The 12,686-nt window shown below is 54.2% G+C and overlaps 1 protein-coding gene across 5 annotated transcripts in view; it reads right to left on the bottom strand.

Annotated features, from left to right (window-relative positions):
* The window catches only part of LOC140402444 (sodium/calcium exchanger 3-like), a 532,474-nt gene that overhangs the window by 372,446 nt on the left and 147,342 nt on the right, over positions 1-12,686 (bottom strand). For 4 of the 5 annotated variants that reach the window (XM_072490232.1, XM_072490229.1, XM_072490234.1 and 1 more), the window contains exon 2: positions 2,635-4,470. In XM_072490232.1, the coding sequence (XP_072346333.1) occupies positions 2,635-4,409 (1,775 nt within the window). In that variant the 5' untranslated portion in view covers positions 4,410-4,470. Of the gene's footprint in view, positions 1-2,634; positions 4,471-5,624; positions 5,646-12,686 lie in introns of those variants that run through there. The other variant, XM_072490233.1, reaches the window with a different exon arrangement.

Below are 12,686 nucleotides of genomic sequence, written 5' to 3'. Positions count from 1 at the left end.
CAATAATAGCCACACAGATTCGGCAGCGCCAGCCCCCTCTGTCCCTGCTACGCTCCAGAAACACCCTATTCACCCTCGGGGTCCTATTCGCCCACACAAATCCCATGATGCTCCTGCTTACCCGTTTGAAAAAGGCCTTGGGGATCATAATGGGAAGGCACTGGAACACAAAGAGAAGCCTCGGGAGGACCGTCATTTTGACCGACTGCACCCTACCCGCTAGTGAGAGTGGCAGAATATCCCATCTTTTAAAATCCTCCTCCATCTGCTCCACCAACCGCGTCAAATTGAGCTTGTGCAGGGCCCCCCCAACTCCTAGCTACTTGGATCCCCAGGTACCGAAAGCTCCTTTCCGCTCTCTTCAGCGGTAACTCGTCTATCCCCCTTCCCTGGTCCCCAAAATGCACCACAAAGAGCTCGCTCTTCCCCACGTTGAGTTTATACCCCGAAAAGTCCCCACACTCCCTTAGGATCCGCATGACCTCCGCCATCCCCTCCACTGGATCTGCCACATACAGCAACAGGTCGTCAGCATACAACGACACCCGGTGTTCCTCTCCCCCCCCACCCCGGACCAGTCCCCTCCATTTCCTGGACTCTCTTAGTGCCATGGCCAGAGGCTCAATTGCCAGTGCAAACAACAAGGGGGACAGGGGGCACCCCTGCCTCGTCCCCCGGTACAGCCAAAAGTACTCCGACCTCCGCCGATTCATAGCCACACTCGCCACCGGGGCTCTATATAGCAACCTGACCCAGCTGATGAACCCCCTCCCCGAACCCAAACTTCCGCAACACTTCCCAAAGATACTCCCACTCCACCCGGTCAAAGGCCTTCTCTGCGTCCATAGCTGCCACTACCTCCGCTTCCCCCTCCACCGAGGGCATCATAATCATATTGAGGAGCCTCCGCACATTTGTATTTAATTGCCTACCCTTCACATGGATCACCCCCGGGACACAGTCCTCAATTCTCGTAGCCAGCACCTTTGCCAGCAACTTCGCATCAACATTGAGGAGTGAGATCGGTCTATACGACCCACATTGCAGTGGATCTTTGTCCCACTTCAGGATCAAAGAAATCAGCGCCCCGGACATTGTCGGGGACGAGGTCCCCCCCACCCTCGCCTTATTGAAAGTCCTCACTAGCAACGGGCCCAGCAGGTCCACGTATTTCCTGTAGAATTCAACCGGGAACCCATCCGGGGCCTTCCCCGCCTGCATGCTCCCCAATCCTTTAACCAGCTCCTCCAGCCCAATTGGCGCCCCCAAACCAGCCACCTCCTCCTCCTCCACCCTCGGGAACCTCAGCTGAACTAAGAATCGTCGCATCCCCTCCTCCCCGCTGGGGGCTCAGACCTGCACAGATCCCCATAGAAGTCCCTAAATACCTCGTTTATTCTCACCGCACTCCGCACCGTATTCCCCCCACTATCCTTAACTCCACCAATCTCCCTCGCTGCCTCCCTCTTACGAAGCTGGTGTGCCAGCATCCGACTCGCCTTCTCCCCATACTCATACGTCGCCCCCTGCGCTTTCCTCCACTGTGCCTCTGCTTTCCCTGTGGTCAACAGGTCGAACTCCGTCTGGAGGCTCCGTCGCTCCCTGAGTAGCCCCTCCTCGGGGGGCCTCTGCATACTTCCTGTCCACCCTTAAAATCTCCCCCACCAACCTCTCCCTCCCCTCTCTCTTCTCCCTGTGGGCCCTAATGGAGATCAGCTTTCCCCTGACCACCACCTTCAGCGCCTCCCAGACTACCCCCACCTGCACCTCCCCGTTGTCGTTGGCCTCCAAGTATCTTTCAATGCACCCCCGCACCCGCCCGCACACCTCCTCATCCACCAACAGTCCCACATCAAGGTGCCACAGCGGGCGCTGGTCCCTCTCCTCCAGCTCCACCCAATGCGGGGTGTGGTCCGAGATGGCTATGGCCGAATATTCCATTCCCTCCACTTTTGGGATTAGCGCCCTACTCAAAATGAAAAAATCTATCAGGGAGTAGGCTCTATGGACGTGGGGAAAGAAGAAAAATTCCCCGGCCAGCGGCCTGACAAACCTCCATGGGTGCACTCTCCCCATCTGGTCCATAAACCCCCTGAGCACCTTGGCCGCAGCCGGCCTCTTACCCGTCCTGGACCTAGAGCGGTCCAGTGCTGGGTCCAGCACTGTGTTGAAGTCCCCTACTTTTCACTGTTAATACTGCCCTGCCCCTTGGGAAATGATCATGACGGGAAGGGGGAAATGTGAGAGAAAGCTTCTGATGTACCATTAATCCACTGCTAGACGATGAGAGCGAGAGAACATCAGCTTTATTACACAAGAACTTGCCTGCCTGAGATCGCTGTAACAACTGAGTGCCGCCCGCAGGCGGCCGGTCTCCGTCCGGGGGGGGGGGGGGGGGGGGGGCAGAGGCAGAGCCCACCAGGGTTCCAGTACACTACATGGAAAAGGGATCATATTACAGTACTCTACAGACAACTTATTCTGGTGAATACATTCCCAGCACGGAACCTGCCCCTCAACCCGATAAACCCCCCCCCCCTTGCCCCCCCAACCATCTCAAACCCTGGGGAAGGACCCTTTCCTGCTTATTTATGTTGCTGTCTAATACAGTGACCACTATTGGTGTGTACTTACACAGTCTCATCATTAAGGAATTCCAGCTCCCCATAGGAATCCTCATAGTCCACACCTCCTCCCCTGGCTGTGCCTTCCACGGTCCTGTACGGTATGTTAACAGTCCCACGAGCACCAGAGGTCCTCAGCACCTTCAGCTCCATGATGCCAACGCTCTCACTCACATGGTAAATTTTGTCCTCAAACGTGAAGATGCCGGCGTGGTCATCGTCCAGGATCGTCACTGTGGCAACCAAAGGGGAAACAAGGCGCCCTTTGGGGTACTCTGCGGGGTCAGAGTCAAACATTCCTTCAGCATCCCCACTCCTGAGGTTCCCGAGGCGAACAAAGAAATGCTCGTCTTCCTCAAATATGTCATCGTCAATGATGCCGACCGTGATTTCCTTTGAGGTTTCGCCTGGCTTGAAGATCAAGGTGCCTTCGCTGTATTCGTAGTCCGAGCCAGCGTTGGCTGAGCCATCTTCTGTCCGGTAGTCGACGTAGAAGGTGCTGTTCTGCTCTCCACCTTTGCACACGATGGTCAGAGTGACCAGGCCACAGTTCTCAAAGCACTGGTAGTTGGCAGGCTCAAAGCAAAGTTTGCTGCACCTCTCCTCGGCTGGGTCGGGCCTCGCCTCGTGGAGGTTCGTTGCCCTCTTTGCGTGGTCGGCAGCATGCTTCTTCAAAATGTTCCCCGCGCCCGTCATCATTCGGGTGGCCTGAATGCGATAGAAGGCCCGGCTCTTCTGCTGGTGGAGCAGGGCATAATAATTGGCTAACTCAACCAACTGTTCCAGCTCTCGATCTGGGTACTTTTGCTTGAGGTCCTTGAGAATCCGGATGGCCTCTTTACGACTCTCGTCTAAGTCTTTGGCCTCCAGAGAGATCACGGTTCCATCGGGAAGGATGCTATCTCCATGCTCCAGGGTCATTTTCCCATCCATCTCGATCCCCTTGGGAAGCTCTCCCTCCGTCTCAATAATGATGCCCCTGCGTTTGTCCGCCCGATATCTCTTGTAGACATATTTGTAGAAGAGTAACCTCTTATCAGCAATCCAGGCAAAGACTACGCAAACTGGGAAGAACATGAGGGTCAACAAGCCCTCCCAAACCTGGACAACGCCGGGGGAGAAGACTGCTAGGATCAGGTACATCCAGATGTAGGCAAAGATGCTCCACGATGCAGTGACAAAGAACACACGCAAATGCTTCACTCGCCGAACCTCACCCTCAGGGATGCAATAGACGCATATTGCGATGATGACAAACATGTTGAAGGCTGCGCTGCCGACGATGGTGCCAGGACCCAATTCCCCAGCCCGGAAGCCGTGCCCACACACCTCAATGAGCGACAAGAGAATCTCCGGCGCTGAGGAGCCCAAGGCCATCAGGGTCAAGTTGGACACCGTCTCGTTCCAGATGCGCACGGTGGCTATGCTGGTCTCACCGTTGGGCAGCGTGATCGTAATCTCTTTCTCCTGCGAAGTGATGACTTCGATCGACGACATGAAGCGATCGGCGATGATGGAGACGCCAAGGAACATGTACAGCATGGCAACAAAATAGACAATGGCCCTGGCAACCTTGTCTCCCAAGGACGGGTTCTGTGGGTACCATATTGGGAGTATGATCCCAAGGTTACATTGGAAGGACCCGTAGCATGAGGAATTAGGCAGGTCAATGGGCTCTTCCGTCTCAGTCCCTTCTGCCTCCCAAATGGTCACCATGAAAATGGTGGCCATATACCCCGTCCCCAGGAGTGGGGACAGGAAGGTTTTCCACTGCGACTTGGCCATTGATGTGGTTTTCCCAGAGCGAATAACTCTGATTGCAGGATCCCTCCCAACCTTCAGGCGCCTGCGAATAAAAAAAGATAAAAGGAAATGATTACACTTCAAGCTGTGGAAGCTGGGACATGAACATTTATTCAATTAAGTCCGACAAACATTTGGCTCCACTGTAATCAGCACAGAAATTATTTTGAAGGATCTGTCATTTTGCAATGAAGTTTCTTGCAAGACATTAATTCCCGTCTTTAAACACGGGAATTCATTGATGTCAATCCAAGGCCCAGTAACAGGGTTCATGCAATATTAATCTGTTTGAACAGTTTCAAAGAGAAATTCCTAATCTTTATTCCAGAATTGACAATGCTACATATTCACGCACTTGATCACCAGCTTGGAGACATCAGCTCTAATAAGATAAAGCCCCTTAAATCCTGGCTATGTAAAGGAGACTGTACAGTTTTGTGTTGTAACAGTGAGACCAATTCAGGAATGGTCTTGTCACTGTTAAACAAGACGAGAAGCAGCGGTGGCAGCCAGTTTACATAGGAGCATATGAATTAGGTGCAAGAGGAGGCCATTCGGCCCCTCGAGCCAGCTCTGCTGTTCAATACAATGGATGATCTGATTGGGGCCTCAACCTCACATTCCGGCCCACCCCGGATAACCTTTGACTCCCTTCATTAGACCCGGGTTCAATTCCAGCCTCGGGTGACTGTCAAGTGTTCCTTTTGCAATTTCTCCCCGTGTGTGCGTGGGTTTCCTCCGGGTGCTCCGGTTTCCTCCCACAGTCCAAAGATGGGCAGGTTAGGTGGATTGGCCGCACTAAATTGTCCGAGGGTCTAAAGCTGTGCAAGTTAAGTGGGGTTACGGGGAGAGGGCGGGGAAGTGGGCCTAGGTTAGGGTGCTCTATCAGAGGGTCAGTGCAGACTCAATGGGCCGAATGGCCTCCTTCTATGGTTCTATGAAACAGAACGAAAAGCCTCCGGCCGTGATGGTATTCCAGCTGAGGTCTTCAAAGCTGACAGACATTTGCTCGCGTTGGGATGCCACGCACTCATCCTACGCACTTGGGAAGAAAAATAACCCTCCCCTCCCCCGTTCCACCCTCCCCTGACTTCAGGAATGCGCCGATTATAATTGTCTTGAGGAAGGGAGAGAAATCTCACTGCAGAAACTGTAGAGTTATTTCCCTCTTGCCCATAGCAGGGGACACGCATTCACCTGAATCACCTACTTCCCCGATAGCTAGATGGTTCCACCTCGGCTGGAATGCTGCGTCCAGCTCTGGATGCTCCGCGTTCGGAAGGACGTGGAAACGAGGCAGAGAAAACTCAGGAGAATGGTGCCAGGGATGAGGCGCTTCAGTTACAAAAAAAGTTGGGATCGTTCTCCTTGGAGAAGAGAAGCGGGAGAGGGGCTTCGACAGAGATGTTCAAACCCATGAGGAGCGAGGACAAAGTAGTCGGGGGTAAACCTTTCCCAAAGGTTCGGGAACGAGAGGGGCAGGGATTTTAAAGTGACTGGCAAAAGAAGGAACGAGTGGTTAGTTCTGGAATGTTCTGCCGAAAACCGTGACAGAGGCAGGTTCAATAGAGGCTTTCGAAAGAGAATTAGACTGTTATCTGTCAAGGAAGAATGTGTAGGGTTACGGGGATAAGGCGGGGGGGTGGTGACACTCGGTGAGTTGCTCATTCGGTGGGGTAGCACAGAGACAATGGGCTGAACTGCCTCCTTCAGCATCAAAACAATTCTGTGATTCTGCAAATCAATAAAAGACCTTTTGTTAAGAGCAGTTGTCATCGCCACACTCCTGTGCTTGAGAGAGATCCGGACTGTATTAGCCACACGTAACAGTACCAAAGAAATGTCACCAGCAATTCGTCCAACGCATCGTCCAGATTCAATGGAAGGACAGCCCAACAAAGGTCAGCATGCTCCTTGAAGCAAGCTCCACAAGCACTCAGGCAAAACTCCCACAAAAGCCACTTCAATGGACTGGACAAGGTGTCCAGAAGGGTCGAAATGTCCCTCCCAGCCAGGTCCTGTTCTTTTACCTGCAGATCCCACCCTAGATAAGTGCCTCCTCCAGCCCCTATACCCCTCACTATCTCTATCACCTCCTCCAACCCCTCTGCCCCTCCCTGACTCTGTACACTCCTCCAGCCCCTACACCTATCTCTAGCTCTATAACCTCCTCCAACCCCTACGCCAATCCGTCTCTGTACTCTCCTCCAACTCCTGCACCCCTCCCTATCTCTGTAACCTCCTCCAACCCTCCGTCTCTGTACACTCCTCCAACCTACACCCCTCCCTATCCCTATAGCCTCATCCAGCTTCCCACAACCCTCCCTATCTCTGTACCCTCCTCCAACCCCCAGACCCTTCCCCATCTCTGTACCCTCCTCCAACCCCTACACCCCTCCCTATCTCTGTATCTTCATCCAACTCCTACACCCCCCCCATCTCTGTAACCTCCACCAACCCCTACATCCCTCCCTTTCTCTGTAATTTCCTCCTGCCCTCACAACTCTCCCTATCTCTCCAATCACCGCCAGCGACAACAACTCTCCCGATCTCCGTAACCTCCTCCAGCTGCAACAACTCTCCCTCTCTCTGTAACCTCCTCCAGCTGCAACAACTCTCCCTCTCTCTGTAACCTCCTCCAGCGGCAACAACTCTCCACATCTCTGTAACCTCCACCAGCGGCAACAACTCTCCCCATCTCTGTAACCTCCTCCAGCGGCAACAACTCTCCCTCTCTCTGTAACCTCCTCCAGCTGCAACAACTCTCCCTCTCTCTGTAACCTCCTCCAGCTGCAACAACTCTCCCTCTCTCTGTAACCTCCTCCAGCGGCAACAACTCTCCACATCTCTGTAACCTCCACCAGCAGCAACAACTCTCCCCATCTCTGTAACCTCCTCCAGCGGCAACAACTCTCCCTCTCTCTGTAACCTCCTCCAGCTGCAACAACTCTCCCTCTCTCTGTAACCTCCTCCAGCTGCAACAACTCTCCCTCTCTCTGTAACCTCCTCCAGCGGCAACAACTCTCCACATCTCTGTAACCTCCACCAGCGGCAACAACTCTCCACATCTCTGTAACCTCCTCCAGCGGCAACTCTCCCCATCTCTGTAACCTCCTCCAGCGACAACAACTCTCCCCATCTCTGTAACCTCCTCCAGCGGCAACAACTCTCCCCATCTCTGTAACCTCCTCCAGCGACAACAACTCTCCCAATCTCTGTAACCTCCTCCAGCGACAACAACTCTCCCAATCTCTGTAACCTCCTCCAGCGACAACAACTCTCCCTATCTCTGTAACCTCCTCCAGCTGCAACAACTCTCCCCATCTCTGTAACCTCCTCCAGCGGCAACAACTCTCCCCATCTCTGGAACCTCCTCCAGCGGCAACAACTCTCCCCATCTCTGTAACCTCCTCCAGCGACAACAACTCTCCCCATCTCTGTAACCTCCTCCAGCTGCAACAACTCTCCCCATCTCTGTAACCTCCTCCAGCGGCAACAACTCTCCCCATCTCTGTAACCTCCTCCAGCGGCAACAACTCTCCCCATCTCCGTAACCTCCTCCAGCTGCAACAACTCTCCCTATCTCTGTAACCTCCTCCAGCGGCAACTCTCCCATCTCTGTAACCTCCTCCAGCGGCAACAACTCTCCCCATCTCTGTAACCTCCTCCAGCGGCAACAACTCTCCCCATCTCCGTAACCTCCTCCAGCTGCAACAACTCTCCCCATCTCCGTAACCTCCTCCAGCGACAACAACTCTCCCCATCTCTGTAACCTCCTCCAGCGGCAACAACTCTCCCCATCTCCGTAACCTCCTCCAGCTGCAACAACTCTCCCCATCTCCGTAACCTCCTCCAGCTGCAACAACTCTCCCTATCTCTGTAACCTCCTCCAGCGACAACAACTCTCCCCATCTCTGTAACCTCCTCCAGCTGCAACAACTCTCCCCATCTCTGTAACCTCCTCCAGCTGCAACAACTCTCAACATCTCTGTAACCTCCTCCAGCTGCAACAACTCTCCCCATCTCTGTAACCTCCTCCAGCGGCAACAACTCTCCCCATCTCTGTAACCTCCTCCAGCGGCAACAACTCTCCCTCTCTCTGTAACCTCCTCCAGCGGCAACAACTCTCCCCATCTCCGTAACCTCCTCCAGCGACAACAACTCTCCCCATCTCTGTAACCTCCTCCAGCGACAACAACTCTCCCAATCTCTGTAACCTCCTCCAGCGACAACAACTCTCCCAATCTCTGTAACCTCCTCCAGCGACAACAACTCTCCCAATCTCTGTAACCTCCTCCAGCTGCAACAACTCTCCCCATCTCCGTAACCTCCTCCAGCGGCAACTCTCCCCATCTCCGTAACCTCCTCCAGCTGCAACAACTCTCCCAATCTCTGTAACCTCCTCCAGCTGCAACAACTCTCCCTATCTCTGTAACCTCCTCCAGCGGCAACTCTCCCCATCTCTGTAACCTCCTCCAGCGGCAACTCTCCCCATCTCCGTAACCTCCTCCAGCTGCAACAACTCTCCCTCTCTCTGTAACCTCCTCCAGCGACAACAACTCTCCCCATCTCTGTAACCTCCTCCAGCTGCAACAACTCTCCCTATCACTGTAACCTCCTCCAGCTGCAACAACTCTCCCTATCACTGTAACCTCCTCCAGCGGCAACTCTCCCCATCTCTGTAACCTCCTCCAGCTGCAACAACTCTCCCTATCTCTGTAACCTCCTCCAGCGGCAACAACTCTCCCAATCTCTGTAACCTCCTCCAGCTGCAACAACTCTCAACATCTCTGTAACCTCCTCCAGCTGCAACAACTCTCCCCATCTCTGTAACCTCCTCCAGCGGCAACAACTCTCCCTCTCTCTGTAACCTCCTCCAGCGGCAACTCTCCCCATCTCTGTAACCTCCTCCAGCGGCAACAACTCTCCCTCTCTCTGTAACCTCCTCCAGCGGCAACAACTCTCCCCATCTCCGTAACCTCCTCCAGCGACAACAACTCTCCCCATCTCTGTAACCTCCTCCAGCGACAACAACTCTCCCCATCTCCGTAACCTCCTCCAGCGACAACAACTCTCCCTCTCTCTGTAACCTCCTCCAGCGGCAACAACTCTCCCAATCTCTGTAACCTCCTCCAGCGACAACAACTCTCCCAATCTCTGTAACCTCCTCCAGCAGCAACAACTCTCCCTATCTCTGTAACCTCCTCCAGCAGCAACAACTCTCCCTATCTCTGTAACCTCCTCCAGCTGCAACAACTCTCCCCATCTCCGTAACCTCCTCCAGCGGCAACTCTCCCCATCTCCGTAACCTCCTCCAGCTGCAACAACTCTCCCAATCTCTGTAACCTCCTCCAGCTGCAACAACTCTCCCTATCTCTGTAACCTCCTCCAGCGGCAACTCTCCCCATCTCTGTAACCTCCTCCAGCGGCAACTCTCCCCATCTCCGTAACCTCCTCCAGCTGCAACAACTCTCCCTCTCTCTGTAACCTCCTCCAGCGACAACAACTCTCCCCATCTCTGTAACCTCCTCCAGCTGCAACAACTCTCCCTATCACTGTAACCTCCTCCAGCGGCAACTCTCCCCATCTCTGTAACCTCCTCCAGCTGCAACAACTCTCCCTATCTCTGTAACCTCCTCCAGCGGCAACAACTCTCCCAATCTCTGTAACCTCCTCCAGCTGCAACAGCTCTCCCCATCTCTGTAACCTCCTCCAGCGGCAACAACTCTCCCTCTCTCTGTAACCTCCTCCAGCTGCAACAACTCTCCCCATCTCTGTAACCTCCTCCAGCTGCAACAACTCTCCCTATCTCTGTAACCTCCTCCAGCTGCAACAACTCTCCCCATCTCCGTAACCTCCTCCAGCGGCAACTCTCCCCATCTCCGTAACCTCCTCCAGCTGCAACAACTCTCCCAATCTCTGTAACCTCCTCCAGCGGCAACTCTCCCCATCTCTGTAACCTCCTCCAGCGGCAACTCTCCCCATCTCTGTAACCTCCTCCAGCGGCAACTCTCCCCATCTCCGTAACCTCCTCCAGCTGCAACAGCTCTCCCTCTCTCTGTAACCTCCTCCAGCGACAACAACTCTCCCCATCTCTGTAACCTCCTCCAGCTGCAACAACTCTCCCTATCTCTGTAACCTCCTCCAGCTGCAACAACTCTCCCCATCTCTGTAACCTCCTCCAGCTGCAACAACTCTCCCCATCTCCGTAACCTCCTCCAGCGGCAACTCTCCCCATCTCCGTAACCTCCTCCAGCTGCAACAACTCTCCCAATCTCTGTAACCTCCTCCAGCTGCAACAACTCTCCCTATCTCTGTAACCTCCTCCAGCGGCAACTCTCCCCATCTCTGTAACCTCCTCCAGCGGCAACTCTCCCCATCTCCGTAACCTCCTCCAGCTGCAACAGCTCTCCCTCTCTCTGTAACCTCCTCCAGCGACAACAACTCTCCCCATCTCTGTAACCTCCTCCAGCTGCAACAACTCTCCCTATCTCTGTAACCTCCTCCAGCTGCAACAACTCTCCCCATCTCCGTAACCTCCTCCAGCAGCAACAACTCTCCCCATCTCTGTAACCTCCTCCAGCAGCAACAACTCTCCCTATCTCTGTAACCTCCTCCAGCTGCAACAACTCTCCCCATCTCCGTAACCTCCTCCAGCGGCAACTCTCCCCATCTCCGTAACCTCCTCCAGCTGCAACAACTCTCCCAATCTCTGTAACCTCCTCCAGCTGCAACAACTCTCCCTATCTCTGTAACCTCCTCCAGCGGCAACTCTCCCCATCTCTGTAACCTCCTCCAGCGGCAACTCTCCCCATCTCCGTAACCTCCTCCAGCTGCAACAACTCTCCCTCTCTCTGTAACCTCCTCCAGCGACAACAACTCTCCCCATCTCTGTAACCTCCTCCAGCTGCAACAACTCTCCCTATCACTGTAACCTCCTCCAGCTGCAACAACTCTCCCTATCACTGTAACCTCCTCCAGCGGCAACTCTCCCCATCTCTGTAACCTCCTCCAGCTGCAACAACTCTCCCTATCTCTGTAACCTCCTCCAGCGGCAACAACTCTCCCAATCTCTGTAACCTCCTCCAGCTGCAACAACTCTCAACATCTCTGTAACCTCCTCCAGCTGCAACAACTCTCCCCATCTCTGTAACCTCCTCCAGCGGCAACAACTCTCCCTCTCTCTGTAACCTCCTCCAGCGGCAACTCTACCCATCTCTGTAACCTCCTCCAGCGGCAACAACTCTCCCTCTCTCTGTAACCTCCTCCAGCGGCAACAACTCTCCCCATCTCCGTAACCTCCTCCAGCGACAACAACTCTCCCCATCTCTGTAACCTCCTCCAGCGACAACAACTCTCCCCATCTCCGTAACCTCCTCCAGCGACAACAACTCTCCCTCTCTCTGTAACCTCCTCCAGCGGCAACTCTCCCAATCTCTGTAACCTCCTCCAGCGACAACAACTCTCCCAATCTCTGTAACCTCCTCCAGCAGCAACAACTCTCCCCATCTCTGTAACCTCCTCCAGCAGCAACAACTCTCCCTATCTCTGTAACCTCCTCCAGCTGCAACAACTCTCCCCATCTCCGTAACCTCCTCCAGCGGCAACTCTCCCCATCTCCGTAACCTCCTCCAGCTGCAACAACTCTCCCAATCTCTGTAACCTCCTCCAGCTGCAACAACTCTCCCTATCTCTGTAACCTCCTCCAGCGGCAACTCTCCCCATCTCTGTAACCTCCTCCAGCGGCAACTCTCCCCATCTCCGTAACCTCCTCCAGCTGCAACAACTCTCCCTCTCTCTGTAACCTCCTCCAGCGACAACAACTCTCCCCATCTCTGTAACCTCCTCCAGCTGCAACAACTCTCCCTATCACTGTAACCTCCTCCAGCGGCAACTCTCCCCATCTCTGTAACCTCCTCCAGCTGCAACAACTCTCCCTATCTCTGTAACCTCCTCCAGCGGCAACAACTCTCCCAATCTCTGTAACCTCCTCCAGCTGCAACAGCTCTCCCCATCTCTGTAACCTCCTCCAGCGGCAACAACTCTCCCTCTCTGTAACCTCCTCCAGCTGCAACAACTCTCCCCATCTCTGTAACCTCCTCCAGCTGCAACAACTCTCCCTATCTCTGTAACCTCCTCCAGCTGCAACAACTCTCCCCATCTCCGTAACCTCCTCCAGCGGCAACTCTCCCCATCTCCGTAACCTCCTCCAGCTGCAACAACTCTCCCAATCTCTGTAACCTCCTCCAGCGGCAACTC

This window comes from Scyliorhinus torazame, chromosome 25, assembly GCF_047496885.1.
Source record: "Scyliorhinus torazame isolate Kashiwa2021f chromosome 25, sScyTor2.1, whole genome shotgun sequence".
Lineage (NCBI taxonomy): Eukaryota > Metazoa > Chordata > Chondrichthyes > Carcharhiniformes > Scyliorhinidae > Scyliorhinus > Scyliorhinus torazame.
The sequence above is the reverse complement of the archived record's forward strand: the minus strand, read 5'-3'. Positions and strand labels throughout refer to the sequence as shown.